Below are 18,713 nucleotides of genomic sequence, written 5' to 3' on the forward strand. Positions count from 1 at the left end.
TAAAATATCTACAAAAATGGGACATTATCTGAAGGCAAGCAAATGGCTTTAATCTGTAACATAATTGAAGCAGTGACCACACAGTGATTTAGCCCTGAAGAACACAAGACTAAACTTACAAATCTGGTGCAAACTGTGTTTGTTTTGGACAATATCTTGAGAACCTACCACCAAAAACTCTTTAAGAGCTTGAAATATGCAAAGAATACATAAAGAAGCAAAATGTCATCAAGTCAGGAGAGAGAACTTTCCACATAATAAAGAAAGAGCACACGAAGACAAAGTATTTCCAGGACAGCAGTGGTGGCAATGCCAGAAAAGGATTTTTTTTGCATGATGACCACATATAAGTGTGTGTGTAAGTGTGTGTGTGTGTGTGTGTGTGTGTGTGTCTTCATTCCTCAGGATGCAGTTTAAAAGTTAAGCAGAATAGAGAAAGTGAAAGAAATAGCATGAGGAGAGAGGCATTTGTGGTTTTAAACAAGTTTTTTTGCTGGGTTTCATCTTGTTCCAGCTTGGGGGAAATTTTCAATGAAAATGTCCCTTCCTCCTCAGAATTTTACTGCTTATGTTTAAGAGTTACATAAATGTTCCACAATTCTGTGTAACAAGTTAATTTTCATCTGTTATATTTTAACAAACAAATTTTGCAAAAGTTCTAGCATCCCTTGAGTCTTACAGATATTACTTAAACGTTCAAGTTACACTTTGTGCAAGTCATTCACATGTTGTTGAATAGGAAAATAGACCAAAGAATATATTACTAGCATAATATTAAACCTCCTCTTATGAATTGTCTTGCTTACAGAAATTTCTAATTTTACACACATATTTAGAGTACATAGAGCTAAGGATTAAGGTGGCTATAACCAGAGTGTTTGAAAACTGAGTAATTGAGAATTAGAGCTCTGTTGGAGACAGGCTGGCATAATAGCAGTGAGTGTATATAGATCATAGAACAAACCAATAGATTCACTTTTTGCCACCCCAAATAGTGCCTCACTCAATAACGTATCAGCACTTTTCTTTACTGGCTTCAAATATACGACTGCATGACTAATATCCATAAAAAAACAGCCAACAGTTTCTGTCATTCCATTTCTAAAACTGTATAGAATTGAAAATATGTATGCTCTCATTAAGAAGGTAATGCTCAAAAATTTTTGGAAAAAAAAAAAAAAAGAGGATATCAAGCTTCCCAAGATAGAAGGTCAAGGGACTGCTGAAATTTAGACATTATGCTTTTTGATATGGTCACCATCAGCACAGAGTATACATAATGGCCCCTGTAGAAAAGGTCTGCTTAGGAAGAAAATAACATTTGCATGGGGATGTGCTCAATGTGCATGTTAAAAAGAAGGAAAAGGAAAGAGCCTTTCTTTGGATTTGCTTTAAATACTTTTGCTTCTATGCAGGGCTTAAATTATATTTAAAAAAATATATATATATTTTTGAGACAGAGTCTCACTCTGTTGCTCAGGCTGGAGTGCAGTGGTGCGATCTTGGCTCACTGCAACCTCTGGCTCCTGGGTTGGAGCAATTCTCCTGCTTCAGCCTCCTGAGTAGCTGGGATTACAGGTGTGCTCCATCACGCCCAGCTAATTTTTGTAATTTTAGTAGAGACGGGGTTTCGCCATGTTGGCCAGGCCGGTCTTGAACTCCTGACCTCAGGTGATCCACCCACTTTGGCCTCCCAGAGTGCTGGGATTACAGGTGTGAGCCACCTCCCTGGGCCTATTTAAAAGATTTCTATCTCAGTTGGGTTTTAGACTGAAAGACTGGAAGCCATTTGCTCCTTAGATGAAGAGAAAGACGTAACTTAGGGATAAAAACCTGAAAGTAGGCTGGGCACAGTGGCTCATGCCCATAATCCCACCCTTTTAGGAGGCCGAGGCAGGCGGGTCGCTTGAGGTCAGGAGTTTGAGACCAGCCTCGCCAACATGGTGAAACCCTGTCTCTACAAAAATACAAAAATTAGCTGGGTGTCATGGTGCACACCTGTAAGTACAGCTACTCAGGAGATTGAGGCAGGAGAATCACTTGAACCCCGGGAAGTGGAGTTTGCAGTGAGCTGAGATGGCGCCATAGCACTCCAGCCTGGGTGACAGAGCAAGACTCTGTCTCAAAAACAAAAAACAAACAACAACAACAAAAAACCCTGAAAGCAAAGATGTTACATACTATATTAAAAACAAAGAGACTTTGTAAACATGAGGTTCTTTAAATTAGGGAGAGTCACAGGAGTACTCTAATTATCACATTCATAAAAGCCCCCTAATGAATGAGAAGAATTATAAGACAATTTACAAGGCTTTGTGAGCCATCCTACAGCTGCCCTTGTCTCTGATCTCCAATGCACTGGGCTGGGTACTGAGGAGACACCAACAAGGCGCAGTCAGAGAGTATGGAGAAGGATTTTCATTTCAGGAGGAGTGCTAAAATACACAGCTCCTCTTCCCACCTGTCACAGGCGTCATTCAGTCTCAGCCAATCAAGTTTGTGCGCAGAAAAGACCGTTTACTGCTGAGTCGTATCTTCAGAACATAAACAGAAAAGGCTGTCTTCACCAGCGGAATGCATCTCTATTACCTAGATTTCTCTACCAATTAGGGAGCATCACAGTCATTACATATGTGCAGGCTCACTTTCATTTTTTAAGAGATTTCGGTGAAATAAACAACAGACCAGAGATGCTGCAAGATAAAAGGAGCAGAGCTGCAGCATCAGAGAAACATTCTGATTTTAAGATCCCACTCTTTCCTCTCAGGGGAAGTCACACATTGCAAAATGTAGGAAGAGAAGATGGCTCTAAGTAGGTAAACTGTCAGAGAATGTTCTCTCAAGCAGGGTTTGGTTTAATTAAGCTGCAGCCAGCACTAGGTACTTTAAAAAGCAACATTCAAAACCCAAGTCCGTCCACCGTCTGCCACTCCTGCTTGGCTTGCTTTGAACAGCAGAGTTATTACATAATTTGCCTTTATAGTGTTTCATGGCCACTTCCAGCTTTTGGGGGGTTAAAGGCGGAAGGATAGAGGTGATGGGTATTCAAAGACTCCAGTTAACTGTAAAAAGCCAGAAAGAAATGATGCTTTGTGTCGATTCTTAGGAATTTCAAAGAAAACGGTAGTGCGGGTGTCTGAATCCCCCAGGAGCTGTTCAGAAGACTTCAGCTGCGGCTGAGGCTGAGGCTCTGCAAAGAGGGGACAGAGTTGATGGCTAATTAGCTGTACTTATGTGGCACTGCATTGTTTCCAGGCTCTCCTCGCAAAAGACGGGAGGGGCTTTGCATTTGAGAGATTCGAAACCCACATTAAAGAGGCAGGATGAGGTGCTGTCTGAACAAAGCGTTAGGGCAAAAGAGATTCAGGAATAGCCTTGCTGATGCACCTCCTCCTGTGGGGGGCCACGGGGCCAGGTGGGCACACACCCCTCAGGAGCGAAGCTGGTGATGCTGCCTACTCCACAGACTGGCATCACGAGGCCGGCCACCGTGCTGTGCCCCACAGAGGACAGCTGTCAAGGTTGCTCCATATGACTGGGCCTGCCCGTCCCTTCCCCAAGTCACTGTGATAGAACCAACTGGGGCATCACTGATGCTCATCTAGAATTCTCTCTGCTCCTAATTTGCCATCCACATCTCGGGAAACCTGGGACATGGCTGTCCCTGTTACTACCTTCTAAAGGGGCTTTGTCCCTGACGTGCCAACCTCCTTCAGATAATCCTGTGGTCTTGGTTATTTATTTATATGTTCAGAAATATGTCCTGCAAAGGACAATCCAGTCCAATGGTCTCAAGCAGGGCAATCTTAACACCCAGGGGGACAAGCGGCAATATCTGGGGACATTTTTGGTTGTCGTGGCTGCGGCAGAAGGTGCTACTGTCATCCAGTGGGTCGAGTCCAGGGAGGCTGGAAAATACCCTGCAATGCACAGGCCAGCTCCCTGGAACACAGAGGCATGCTGCCCCACATGTGACCAGTGCCGAGGCCGAGAGCCCCCGGTCAAGTTGTAAAACAGTATTGATAGACACATGCACACGTATGTTTATTGCGGCACTACTCACAACAGCAAAGACTTAGAACCAACCCAAATGTCCATCAATGACAGACTGGATTAAGAAAAGGTGGCACATATACACCATGGAATACTATGCAGCCATAAAAAAGGATGAGTTTATGTCCTTTGTAGGGACGTGGATGAAGCTGGAAACCATCATTCTCAGCAAACTATCGCAAGAACAGAAAACCAAACACCGTATGTTTTCACTCATAGGTGGGAATTGAACAATGAGATCACTTGGACACAGGAAGGGGAACATCACACACTGGGGCCTGTCGTGGGGTGGGGGGAGGGAGGAGGGATAGCATTAGGAGATATCCCTAATGTAAATGATGAGTTAATGGGTGCAGCACACCAACATGGCACATGTATACATATGTAACAAACCTGCACATTGTGCACATGTACCCTAGAACTTGAAGTATAATGATAATAAAAGAAAACTAAACAAGACACCTGAAACAGAGTTTTAAGTCTATAAACTCACTGAAACTAAAATAGCAGCACTTTTAGGTGATGGGCTATATTTTCTACTAGAAGTGAGAAAGAAGTAGAAGAATCGGGTTCATCCATGGATAATGGCAGAGGAGAGTTGCTGCACAGAAATGCACAGCCGTGATCTTTGCAGGCTCATGAGATATGTTGCTTCCAGGACATGAAATATCATGCCTTGAGTCAACAAGTTCCCAGCATATGGTGAGATGAAGGCCGAGGGAGACTGTACTCGAACCAGCCAAGAGGAACGGGCAGCAGCTGAAAGAAGCAGATGGTTAGAAAGGAAATGGTATTAAGCGGCAAAAGAAAGAGTATGGTTACTAATGAGAAAATGAAAACTGTCTAGAAAGAAAGAAAAACCACCCGTGATATTAGGAAATGGAAGCCTAGGAGCATCGAAATGTCGTGAGGAGCAGATCCGTGAAGTGATAATAAAAAATCAAGTCCATGAACAGAAACTGTCACTGACATTTAGAGTGATTAAGATAAATTATGGTTTGTGTATTGAAAGTCTTAAAAGCATGCATTTTGGTCTAGCTATTTCACTTCTAAGAATTCATTCTTAAGAAGTGATTAAGGGGGTAGGTGAGATTTAACTACACAGATGTTGATTACAGTTTACATTAGTACAAACTTGGAAGCAACCTGATTTTCTAGGAATAGGGGATTGGTTCGCCACATCGTGGTATTCCTCTACCATGGAATGCACAGTAGCTCTTCCGCATTCCAGTGTGAAGAACTGCTTACTGGCAAGGAAAAATGTCAGTCTGTGTCAAATGATAAGCTGTCATAAAGCGGTCAGCAAAGGGACACAGAGCAGACTTGTGCCTACATCTTCCTGCCCATCAGTGGTGTGCCAAGGTGGGCAGTGCGGGCTGTCACCCGGGGGCAGGTAGTAAGAGACTGCAGTCTTTGCAGGGAATGTACAGGCAATGAAATGAATACAAGTTGGGTTTTTGTTCATTACCATGTGCAGACAATGCTACACGATTTCACTGGTAAGAGACCCCCTCCCCACAAGGATAGAGAGCCCCCGACTCCCTGCACACCCTGAATAGGCCACTACATGCCTTTTTTCTTTATTAAGAGTATGCCCAAGGTTCACCTAGGGTCACGGTTGTCACAAAAGACTACAATTCCCAGCCTCCCTCGCAGCTCTGGTGCCACTACGGAGTCAGTCGCGGCCACAGGGATGTAACAGTGATGTGTGCAGCTTCTGGGTGGGGCCCTAAAGGAAAGGGTACTCCTGTCTTCTTCCTCCCATTTCCACTCCTGAACTATGGATGTGAAGAGCCAGACTCTTGACCGTGAGGAGGAAGGCAGCACCCTGAAGATGAGAGCCCATAAAATACAAGGAGCCTCACTTCTGAAGACCCAAGAGACTGGAGTTCTGTATCAGTGAAAATACACTTACTGACTATAAGACCTTATGAATTTTGCTGTCTGATATGGCCTCTAACAGAAAAACATCTGAAAGGATATATGCCGAGATGTAAGTTGTAATTGTGAATCTCTCTAGGAGGAGGCGTGCTGAAGGTGTGGGTATTATTTTCTTCTTGGAGCTTAGTGCTATTTTACTCACATATTATTTACATGTTAAGTGTGTACGTGTATACCTAGATATTTATCATTAGTATCTATTTTGTCTGAAATGAGAAGAAACTGTTATTTAAAGTTCAAATCTCCATTGTGGTCATTTTAACTACTAATAAAATTCATGTTTGTGCTTTGGGACATGCATGCTGTTTGTTTAGCGATAGAGTCTCACTTTTGGGTCAAGAGCATCCAAATGACACCGCAGGCAACGTGTGAGGCTGTTGAAGAAGTGGTGGCCAATACCGATATCCTGAAAATCCAAGAAAACCTTGTAGGTGATAGCATTTCGTGATATCTCATAATACCTTCAGTGCAAATAATTTGTTTAGTCTGGCAGGATCAAAAGTCCTGCTTCTCCTGGGATACTGTGACACACATGCATACACCTTTGTTGCATATTAACTTAAGTTCTTAGATGATAATAGTAATTTAGATGGTGCATTCGTTTTGGTGGCGATTGCAGATTCAGAATACTGACTAACAATAAGATAAATGCAGCACTGTCATGAGAGACTGGGGAACAGCTCAAAACACAGGGAGGGAGGACTGCGGAAGACGTTTGGCTCACAGCGGCCCTTAGGGGCAAAGTCTCACCAGGAAAGAAACCGATGAGTCTGGGAAAAGTCACAGTTATGAGCATCCACCCACAATGAAACCCACAGCAAGAGCTAGGGGCCACCATAGGCCACAGTGTAACTGGGGCCAGGCATTGGGCTAGAAGTCACAGACTGAAATAAGACCCACACAGTCCTTTGCCCCAGAAAATTCGCTCTCTTTGGGGATCAGTTGCTATACTTAACCCATAATATGATAATAACTAGCAGAGAAGTTTAAATAAAATTATGGAGAAGTAGATTAGGGCGCAATTGTTTACTTGAAAGAAGATTTGGAAAGACGGAGGGGATGTTTCATCTGCTCTTGAATGATTATTCTCCAAGTAGTGAGTGGTGAAAGGGAGGAATGGGAGGGCCAGGCAGGGGAACAGCATGGACAGAAGCCTAGAGGCTGGTCTGTGGGATCCTCAGGCCAGGAAAGTGTGAGGACAAGAGGCCTTGAAAGCTCTTCCAAGACATACCTTTCATCATGGGAAAAACAAGGGAGCACTGAAGTTTTACACAGAATCCCATTCCTATTGCTTTTATGCATAAAATAGCACGCTGTATATCACAGGTGAATCTTCCAGTCATCTATGCATTTGGCATCTACAACTTAAGAAAGACGTGAAAAAGAGCAAACATATTTCCTCTTAAATTGACTACAGCATACTCAGTTGTGAAACAAAGATTATCATGAAAGAAGACCTACCAGATAAAAAGAGTGGATCAGAATCCTGTTGGAATGGATAGGTTTGTCTCCTCACCCATGTGGATAGATACATATTTTTTTACCCATTTGAATTAAATAACTTTAAATTCATTTATAAGCTAAAAAGGGAGGTTTTGAATTCCAGCAGATCCTGCTCATTTAGTTTTTGTTTTTCTCAGTGGCCCTCTGCACACGGTCAATCTCACACCATGAGCATCTTGAAGAAGGTCTGACCTGGCCAGCAGCTGGTGGAGGACAATGTCCCGTCACCTCCAAATCACATCAAAACAGTACCCACCTCAGGACACCATCACAGGATCTCTGGCCATAGACCAAGGTGAAAAACTAAAAAATGCTTATTGCTACAAAAGGTGCAAAATGTAAATGAATCCATTTTGTTTCCTCCTATTTCCCTGGACCCTAATCTTTGGATTCCCCCTACCAACCCTGCAGTGACAGGCTGCTGGCACAAAGCCCTGCTGAGGGCAGGGAGGGTCCTGCTGGGGGAGATGTACCTTCTTGGCAGATGACATGCAGACTGTTTCATGGGAGGTTTTGCCCAAAATGGACTAGAGGAACTAGCAATTCCTTAGAATTCAGCAACAGGCACAGAGCAGATTCAGAAGTGGATGAGTTGGCAAGGACCTCTTAGACCAGAATATGAAGCACAGAGTGTCAAATGCTTCTGCACACGGGAGCGCACAGTCTGGTACTTCTAGACTAGAATGGCCTAGAAGTCTGATACTTCTCATATGGTTCAAGAGGAACCATGTCTTGAACTAAGGGCATGCACGCAACATATTTTTGTATCATATATTTTATTGAATTATCCCTATGGGGATTTTTTAAAAAAACTTTCTGAGATTTTTCTTACAGGTAAATTTGACATGCAGAATATTATAGTGTCTTTTAAAGGTCAAGAATACCAATGCCAAAGTCAAGGGTCAACATAAATTTCTGGGCTAGAAAAAGCTCTAGAGGCCATCATTAAACCAATGATTATTTGTATCACTTTTATTCTTGTTATAATATTTGGCTACTCTGTCCTGGAATGTCCGTGTTGTAGACTAGATAACCTTTCATTTTCCAAAATCTCTTACGCCTTTCATTGAGGTATAAATTTCTCTGAAAAAAACCATACACTTTTATAAGCATACATGAACTTCGTGCCTTTACGAACATTAGTTTTTAAAGGCCATTTGCAAAGATTACAAATGTAATTTCCATTGTAGAAAATTTATAAATACAGAAGTACAAAAAGAATCGATCATTATCTTCTCCTGGATCTTACTCTGCTTTTTCAAGAAACACACACATTTTGTACATGCAGATAGCATTTTGTATTTGCATAAGAGACATATCATACAAAACTGGCCAGACTATATCTGTACCATCTATACCTATATTTATGTACATACCTGTTTCTATATTGCTTTTTTCCACTTTACTTGTATTGTATATTTTCTCTAATCTCTAAATACTCTTTAAAAACCTGACTTGATATGTAGTAGAGATTCCAGGGGACAAATGATATCCACCATCTTTACATCTGCAAATCTAGAACTCTCTGTAATCTCCTTGATGAGATAAATCAGTTTCCAGGCCCTGAAGTTAACCTCGGTTCCAGTGTTAGCAAAGGTGGGGATGCTTTGTCCTCCCATCGCTCCCTGTCCTGGTGGGGCCTGTGGTGAGGGGTTTGTTCTCTCAGGAGCAGCCCGGGACAGGGGCAGAGGCTGTTCTGATGCATGAGGGTTGTGAGTTGCTGCCTAGCAGTCTTCGTTTTGCTGCAGGGGAACCTACTACCAGTTGCAGCAGGTGAGGGCCATTCTGTTCTCAAGAGGCCTCCAGCTCCGGCTGAATACTGTTCTGAATTCATCTGAATCGTCCCCCATGGCCAAGCTTCTAATGCCATCCTGTGGAAGGGCTGTGAATTCTCTGTTACCCCCATTTCCAATGGGACATGACTGAAAATCCAAACGCTTCAAGACCAGCGATTACATACACGTTAGATCTTTGGTCTCCCTGTCTCTCTCTCTGTTTCCCTTCTTTTACCACATCTCCTATTCCACCCATCCCCGTCACCTGGATGGCGCCAAACCCAGCTCCGACAATGCCCTAAGTAAATGTGTGAATTAACACAGCGCCTGCTCAGAGGTGGAATGTCAGAGCCTGCTAGGGCCTCGGGTGTCTTTTTTCGTTTTTTAGGGCCTTGGGTGTCTTTTTTCGTTTTTTAGGTAATTTCCTATCTTGGCTGAACTGCGAGATGTGGGGGAAGTCATTTCATGTCCCACCGTCTCAGCTGTGAAATTCCCACAGGAAAGCTGTGCAGATGCATTAGTGATTTTACCTCCTGATGAAAATGCAGGGCTCATACTCTATATATTGAGGAAATATTAAAGTTGCAATTAGGGAAGGGGATAATTGCATGCAGCTGCAAGCAGCCCGCATCACCTGATCTTGGGATTTCTTTTTCTTCTTCTTCTTGCCCCAGCAACCAGAGCTCTCAGCGTCCTTGCCATTGGCCTCGCCACAGAGTAGCCCGTCCAGCTCGTCCGTGCCCATGTGCTGTCCCTGAGACGTTTCTGCCGCCAGCCGGTACGAGAGGTTCCTTAAAATGCACACACAGTTTTCAACGGTCTGCAGAACCCAAAAAGAAAAGGGGGAAACAGAGGAAGGCATGAATAAAACTAGCACTCAGCACTCCATCCTTCCACCTGGAAAGGCGTCTTTCTCCACGGACACATTTCTCTTTGGAAGTGTTTAGCTGACAGCTGCTGAAAGCTCCCCTGACAGCCACAGTGGAAAACAATCAGAGAAACTTGGAAAGGTCTTAGGACCTTTTCTCCCCCACAAAGAAATGACTTATCAGCAATAGTTACTTCTATAAACATCTGTTATTGTTGAGTGAAATTCACCTGTGAGAAGGGAAGAATATACAACCATGAGAGATCCCAAATATCATCCACTAACACACGGTGCCCCACCTCTGACTCCCCGGCTGGGGATTGGGGATCAGATAATGAGGAGTCAAAGACTTAGAACTTCGGTCAGCTCTGGTGGGGGACACATTTACTGCCCACCAGAGCATTTTCTGAGTGTCAAGGCCACAGGTGCAAACCAGGGTTATCCCAGGAAAGTGAGGGGCTGTGATCATCTGGGGGCATAAATATTTTTAGTCTACATTTTTTTGAGATGCCTGACACTCATGTTTTCTTAGCCAAAAGGTTAAACAGTGGTTAAGGCCACCTGTTGTGGAGCTGCACACCTGTAGAGCCCTAGGTGTCCGATTTAGATGTGGGACTTTGGACAATGCACTGGACATCTCTGGGACACGGTGTACCCCTCTGAAAAATGGTCATAACGGGACCCACATCTTAGGTTGCTTGTGCATTAGGTGAGCTAAAGTATGTGTGTGGTAGGCAGAATAATGGCCCTCCGACAAGGTCTACATCTTAATCTCTGGAACCTGGGAATATGTTAGGTCACGCGGTTGGGAGGAGGTGGGAGTTGTTAAGCTAATCAGCTGCTTGTCACATGGGGAGGTTATCTGGATTGTTTGGGTGGGCCTGTGTCATCACAAGGGGCCTGTACATTAAAGAGGAAAGCAGGAGAGTCACAGTGATGTGATGTGAGAACGATGTGGCTGGCCATGGCCGGATCTGAAGATGGTGGAAGGCGCCACAAGCCAAGGTATGTGGGCAGGGTCTAGATACTGGAATAGGGAAGGAAATAAATTCTCCCCAAGAGCCTCAAGAAGGAACGCAGACCTTACCACATTTTAAGTTTTTCCCAGTGAGACCCATTTCAGACCCCTGGTCTCTAGAGCTATAAGATCATAAACCTGCATTGGGTTCAGCCACCAAGTTTGTGGTCATTGGTTACAACAGCAGCAGGAAAGTAACACAGCACGCAAGTACTGGGAAGAAAGCAGGGGCACAGCAAATGCTCTTCAAAGGTTTGTATCATTAACAATGGCAGGAGACAGCACAGTGCAGAGGTCCAGAGCATGTGATCTAGGGCTGCCGGCTTGGCTTATGATCCTGGGCCCACCATTTCACAAGCTGTGGGGCCTTGGGCAAAGTGCTTAATCTTTCTGTGCTTCTATTTTCTTATTTGTAAATAGAGGGTCATATTAACAGTATCATGTACAGGCCGGGCGCAGTGGCTCACGCCTGTAATCCCAGCACTTTGGGAGGCTGAGGTGGGCGGATCACGAGGTCAGGAGATCGAGACCATCCTGGCTCACAAGGTGAAACCCTGTCTCTGCTAAAAATACAAAAATTAGCCAGGTGTGGTGGCGGGTGCCGGTAGTCCCAGCTACTCGGGAGGCTGAGGCAAAAGAATGGTGTGAACCCAGGAGGCGGAGCTTGCAGTGAGCCGAGATTGTGCCACTGCACTCCGGCCTGGGTGACAGAGTGAGACTCCTTCTTGAGAAAAACAACAACAACAACAACAAAAACAGTATCATGTACAGGGCAACAGTGAGGGTTAATAAGTTCATAGATACAGCTTTTTGAATAGTGTCTGCTCAAAAGTATTTGCTAAAATACCAGCTGTAATAACTTGTGATTGCTGAGAAGAGGGGTGAGCAAACTGCCGCCCAGGGGTCCGATGCAGCCCACAGCTGGTTGTGCATGACAGGTTGTTTTCCTGGAGGACACCCAGGCCCATTTGTTTATGAATGATCTGTAGCTGCTTTCATGGTACAATGCAGAATTACATGGCTGTGACTGAGACAGTATGGCCCACAACACCAAGAATATTTATTCTCTGACCTTTTGCAGAAAACATTCGCTGGTTAAGACAAAGCTGACCTTTTGACTCCAGGAACCATGGAAAGAGGGGAAAAATATCCAATTTTTTTTTTTTTTTTTTTTTTTTTGAGACGGAGTCTCGCTCTGTCACCCAGGCTGGAGTGCAGTGGCCGGATCTCAGCTCACTGCAAGCTCCGCCTCCCGGGTTCACGCCATTCTCCTGCCTCAGCCTCCCGAGTAGCTGGGACTACAGGCGCCTGCCACCTCGCCCGGCTAAGTTTTTGTATTTTTAGTAGAGACGGGGTTTCACTGTGTTAGCCAGGATGGTCTCGATCTCCTGACCTCGTGATCCGCCCGTCTCGGCCTCCCAAAGTGCTGGGATTACAGGCTTGAGCCACCGCGCCCGGCCAAATATCCAATTTTTAAAAGTGGCAAAATTATCACGGGAAAAAAAATAAACTGAGCCAAGTTTTATTTGAAGAATCTTACCAAGTTGGCTATCATTTTTTCAGGCACCTGCTACGTAACAGCCAGCCGCGAAGGCACATAATACAATTCCATTGTACAGGTGAAGGTGAGGACAGCTAAAGCTGTGAGTACCTCCCACCAGACTGAGCTGCTTCTCTGCAGTCCTGGGGTGGGACTGGAATGGGCCGGGGCTGCTGGGATCGCAGTCCTGCACAGCTTCCCTCCACTGGCTGGAATCTGGTGAAAGGTAGCGGGTGTCCTGTACTTATTACCAAGGGCGTGAAAATCTATGAGGAAAACCAGTTTTCAGAAAACATCTCTGGAGCCTCTGTCATTCCAGACCTTTCTTGTCAGCTTTTCAAGGTGTCATGGGCTGCTAATCCCACAGGCTCTGAGTCAACCTGATTTTCTATTCCAAGCATCCTCTCAGCATCAAAACGTGGACTGGCATGAAAGCAGGTAAACTCAGGGCAATGCATGAAAGAGAGAAACGACTCTCATTGAAAGGAAAATGTTATGGCATAAGTCAGAATGATTTTTAAATCAGCTCAAACTGATTTTTCTTACATCAAAGACTTGGGAGAATAAACTTCTTTCTCATCCCACTGTTCGTCTTCCCCGGAGGCATCGCTGTTCCTCTGTTTAACAAATGACTACTGGGGAATAAATCTGCAGTTGTGAAAAATGCTTTATAATCGAGCTGCAGCTGGGGAGATGATTTGGGAAGAAGCTAGGAGGAGAGAAAGTAGGGATGGGGGTGGGTGGGGAGGGAGGAATGGGGGAAGGAAGGTCACAGGGACCACATTTATCTTTCATTTAAGCCTCCTGGAGTTTTGCAGTCTGGGTTGGTTTGGGAGTTACTTAATTCAAGAGCTTTTCTCTAAGGAGATGAGAAGAAAGAGAAGACAAAAGACTTGGGAGCCTAGCAGGAGGGTGGCAGCCAGTAGCTTTGCTTGGGACATCCATTGCTGTCAGCAGCGCTTTCAGCAGTTGTTTTTGGTTACCAGGGTCATTTTGGTTCCTTATTTTCTCTTGGAAAGGGTTAATTTGGAAGTTGTAGAGTGCTCTACCATATGTCATCCTGTCAACACACTGGACCAGTTATAGGACCAGAGCCACAAGCTTGTAGGGAATCCAGGCTCTTTCATGTTTTAACTTCTCAGGCCTTAAAAAGATGTACTCATTCGGCCCCCTCATCCTCAAGTTGTTATTGTGAAAGCTCAAAAGCGGCCAAGCAGAGGGCTGAGTGGAAAATGATGGTACCATAATAATACGTTAAAACTCAACAGCACAATCCAGCCAAAGAATCGCCTACTGAGTAGCTGATCACATCTGATCCTTTCAACAGCCTTGGCATTCAGCTATGAGTATGCTCCTTGTCACAGAGTTGAGGTCACTTGGATATGGTGCTCCAGCCAGTGGGAGGTGGAGATGGCACAGTCCACTGGCACTGTCTTGATGCCAGCTCAGGGCTCTTCTTACTCCACCAGGTATATCTGGGTTTTCTGACTCTGGCCCTGAATACTCCCAATTATTTCAACTTCCTCTTTGAGGGAAAATGTGGACATTAGAAAAGATGACGTACAAGGTCTCCCAGTGTTTTACGAATCTGGTCATCTGACAGAAAGAAGATGTTTGTGCCATGTTGGTTCTTGAACCACGGCTTCTGAAGGATGCCTTAACCTTTGGTGCTGGTGACCGCACTTAACCGAAGCATGAGGCTGTTGACTCTTATTTTCAGCTGCACGGTCCAGCTAGTATCAAAGCTCTTTTCGTAGCCATCACAGTAAAAGGTATAGTCTCCCAGTGACTCACTCTTTCACCACTCTGAATATGACGATGCTAAGCATTGCCGCTTCAGTGATTTACTTTCAGGAGCCCCTTGAAAATGCACGTGTCTGTTATGCTAACAAGCATTTCTAAATATTCAAGACATCTTGACTGGACATTTGTTTAGGAATTTAATTTTCCTGTCGATGATACTAAATGGTCTAAATTGGTCATGTAAGGGCTCTGTGAAAGGGGAATGCTTACTCTTTGTTACATTATGTTCATCTCTGAAACTAAAAACACACAGTCAGGGAATGGATGTGAACCCAGCTGAGCAGAAGTTAAAAGATGAGAAGCGGTGCTCATGATGGGGGTGAACTAGTACTCAAAGGGCTGACGTCCCAGAGGCACCTTGCATTGAGATCTTCGGGGAGTACGGCTCAGGCATCAGTGATTTTCTAAATTTCTTGGTAACTCTAATGTGTAGTCAGGGTTGGGAAGTGCTTTGCTAACTTATAGACACAACCAATTAATGACTACATGGATAGAAACAGGTTTATCTGCTCTTTATCTAACTTTGTAACTAAATTACATTATACCAGATTCCCAATTAGAGAGTCTTATTAAAGCTCTATCTACCATGGCAGGTTCTTAATCTAAGATGTACATCAAATTACCTGATGAACTTTTAAAGGTACAAAAATTTGTGACCAGAGTTAGACAGTTGGGTTCAGAGGACTGCAATAGGGTCTGGGCAGATGTATTTACATGAACACTTCAAAGGCAATTCTAATAAAGAATCAGAATGAGAACCATAGGATTAAGGCCACGGTTCATAACCAGGGCCAATTTTGCTCCCTGCAGGACATGTGGCAATGTCTGGAGACATTGTTGTTTGTTACTGGGGTGGGGATGGGGGCTGCTACTGGTATCCAGTGGGCAGAAGCCCAGGAGGCTGCTACGCACCCTGCAGTGCACAAGATAGTCCCATGACAAAGAATAATTCACCCCAAAATGTCAATAAGGGTGGCTCTTGAGAAATCCTTATTAAGAAATCACATTTATTACCTGCATTACTTTATGACTATTGGTAAAGTTTGTGTTTATAACAGCATATTATGAAATTACAAACTTATATGAATGAATCAAACTTATTGAAGACTAAATAAAATAGCTCAAACACTGGAGAAGCCCATCCAATTCTATTCTGGCTTGTGAACTATAACACTGAATAGACTTCAGTGACTTACTTTGTTGGGAAGCCACATTTATTTAGCACTGTGACATTTATTTAGACCTTGCAGGCCTTTTAAAATGGCACTTAATATAATCAACAGTTGTTAAAAAGTAAGTTTACAAGAATATGGGATTATTCAAATCCCAAGGTTGGGCGCGGTGGCTCACGCCTGTAATCCCAGCACTTAGGGAGGCTGAGGTGGGTGGATCACTTGAGGTCAGGCGTTTGAGACCAGCCTGGCCAATGTGGTAAAACCCCATCTCTACTAAAAATAAAAAAAATAGCCAGGCGTGGTGGTGCATGCCTGTAATCTTAGCTACTCAGGAGGCTGAGGCAGGAGAATCACTTGATCCCAGGAGGTGGAGGTTGCAGTGAGCCTTGATTGCACCACTGCGCTCCTGGGTGACAGAGCTTGGGTGACAGAGCGAGACTGTTGCAAAAAATAAAAAAAAAAAAGCAGGCAGTTTTAACATCTTGTCTTTTCTTTTGAAAGTGGATTACATTAAATAAAAACTAGAAGCTTGTGGTATTCAAGTTTACACACTCATCTGGAATACCTGTGGTTTGAGTAACTTAGAACAATCTGCATATTTACTCATGGCTAATCAGAAGTCAGGTATCTAGTTCCATGCTAGAATTAGAAGCCCAGTCTAAAAAGTGTTGGATTCTTATAAGGAAACCAGGAGAGAGTTCAGAAGGAAAGTCTGAATTACTGCATCGGCTCTCCGGGGTTGTTAGCTATTGTTGAGTCCCGTGGGAGTCTTTATTCTCGAACATGCTTAATCTATGCAAACACAACCAACCTTGCTATCGATCTCACTGCTCCCCAGCGCAGACTGGATCACGTACAGCAAGGCATCCGTAAGCCCATCACACTCTCTCATCCTTCTGCGGGCCTCCTCTCCGGCCGAACTAACATTCCTGCAAAGCAAAAGGACACGTCAGCAGTCTTTACGGCTGTCACCAAAAGAATGTCTTTCCATGCCCATCTGCTCTCATAGTTTGAAAGGAAATGCTTTTTTCCCCACTTTTTCCGAATGCTTATCAAGAATATATCTTTAATGAATAGGGATGGCTTCCACAAAACACATCCCAGAGTTGGGTAAGTCACAGATGTCTGTAATGCCACTCCTGGAATAGACAATGAAGAATTCCTAATATGGGATCTGTGAGTCTCATGACCACGGAGGGTGGGGGAGTTTCAGAAAGTCTTCTAGGTTTACTTCATGTACAATCAGAAGCTTTTGGATTCCAAGGATTCTTCTTTGAGAGGTCTGAAACACTTTCAAAGACAGAGCTTGTAACTTCTGAAATATTTTAGACATCTAAATTTGTCTGCCGCAAAGATACCTACCTTGGCCCAGCCAGAAGTAGACTTCTAGGAATTTATTCTAAGGACATAGTTAGAGGTTTCTGTGACAGTTTAGTCACTGGGATGTGCATGATACCTCTTATGGGAAGGAGCGGCTCCAAGCTCTTTTCTGTGCTAGCACATGCTGAGCTAATGGCAACAGACGGGGCCTACTGTAATGAAATGTGCGGCTACAAAGCAGAGAGATCTTCTACTCCTACAAGAGACAGAGATAATCCGAAGGAAAATCTTGGGGTGCTTTTAGTTATTCTACCACCTGAGAGTATGTTGTTCTTCTCCTACCCACGGTTAGCGTATGGTTCCAGTAGAGAATTTCTGCAATGACTTACTACAGGGAACACAACCTGTAAAAGGGAGGCTGGAGGAGGTGAGTTAGTGGGTGGTACGAAGGGATTGAAAGAATTTAAGGACCTTGGGGACAGTGGTAGAAAAAGAAGGATGATTCTCAAACTTTGGGAGCATCAGAATCCTCCGGAGGGTGCGTGCAGTACAGACTGCTGGCTCCATGCTGGAGTCTCTGACTCAGAATGTCCGGGTTAGAGTCAGATAAGCTGCATATACTGATGCTGATGTTGAGAACTCAGACCCCAGTTCTCTACAGAGGGTCTGGCTGGGAGGAGGGTCGTGTTCTTTACTGACTGCTGGGGCAGCCATGAGGCAGATCCCAAGGATCCGGAAGCCTGGACAGAGTCTGGAGAAGTCGAAGAAGTTGAATGAAATGAATCTCCAGCCCACTATAATTGACTCAGGTAGTCTCATTTCATATTCACAACATCTTTTGCTGTTGTAGTAAATTCTATTTTACAGATGATAAAACCAAGCCTCAGAGGTTGTCCAAGGCCATGCAGTAAGTGTGTCTCTGCTTCAGATGGCCAGGATACTGGAGCTCAAACCCAGAGAAGACCAAGGACGGAGATTTTGAGGAATCAATCTATTTGCAATTAGCCTCCCCCTTCACACTCTCTTGGCACTTTGAACCTCCTTTACTGATCACCATTGATTTTGTATTGGAATTATTTGGCTGTGACCTCATTACTGCACTGGGACTTTCTGGAGGATAGAAGGCATGTCAGTCCTATGTCTCTACCTAGCATTCGGCTGAGGAGGAGCTGGAACAAAACCTGTGAAGATGGGAAAGAAAGGGCTTCAGGCCTGATGTCAAATATGAATGCAGAATATGGTTTTTTAAGATTTAAAATAAAATAGGTTTCATGTTAAAATGCCACTGAACATAAATCATTTTTTTTTTGATACCTAAAAAGTTCCACAGACGTATTAAGACAGGCTCTATCAGCGGCACTTCTGTGTAACACCGGGAAAGGTTATACAATTCAAATTAGTATTTTTGGCATTTGCTGATCTTCAAATATAAACAAAATTTCTCAGCTTCTTAGATAATATAACTAGGCAAATATTGCCAGCATTTTTATGTAAAATTTTATAAATTCCATCCTGTGATGGCCAACTTTTGTTTCTGACACAATCCGTGGTGCATGCCAGAGAGGAATCAACTTTCTGCTAGGGAAAAGGTGGTGAGAGGCATTTGGATATTATTTTAAACTAAAAGAATGGCCCTTTTAAAGGAGCATTTTAGCTCATTCCTTCTTGAAATGATTTTCACCAGGTTGAGCTGTGAAGCTGTTAAAATAATAAGTTT

The 18,713-nt window shown here is 43.9% G+C and overlaps 1 protein-coding gene across 4 annotated transcripts in view; it reads right to left on the minus strand.

Annotated features, from left to right (window-relative positions):
• CTNND2 (catenin delta 2) overlaps positions 1-18,713 on the minus strand; it is a 933,204-nt gene that overhangs the window by 131,368 nt on the left and 783,123 nt on the right. For all 4 annotated transcript variants that reach the window (XM_028849344.2, XM_028849341.2, XM_078004620.1 and 1 more), the window contains 2 exons: positions 16,488-16,605; positions 9,907-10,092 (listed from right to left, as the gene is read on the minus strand). In XM_028849344.2, coding sequence (XP_028705177.2) covers positions 9,907-10,092; positions 16,488-16,605 — 304 coding nt within the window. The remainder of the gene's footprint in view (positions 1-9,906; positions 10,093-16,487; positions 16,606-18,713) is intronic.

This window comes from Macaca mulatta, chromosome 6 (genome assembly GCF_049350105.2).
Source record: "Macaca mulatta isolate MMU2019108-1 chromosome 6, T2T-MMU8v2.0, whole genome shotgun sequence".
NCBI classification, from domain to species: domain Eukaryota; kingdom Metazoa; phylum Chordata; class Mammalia; order Primates; family Cercopithecidae; genus Macaca; species Macaca mulatta.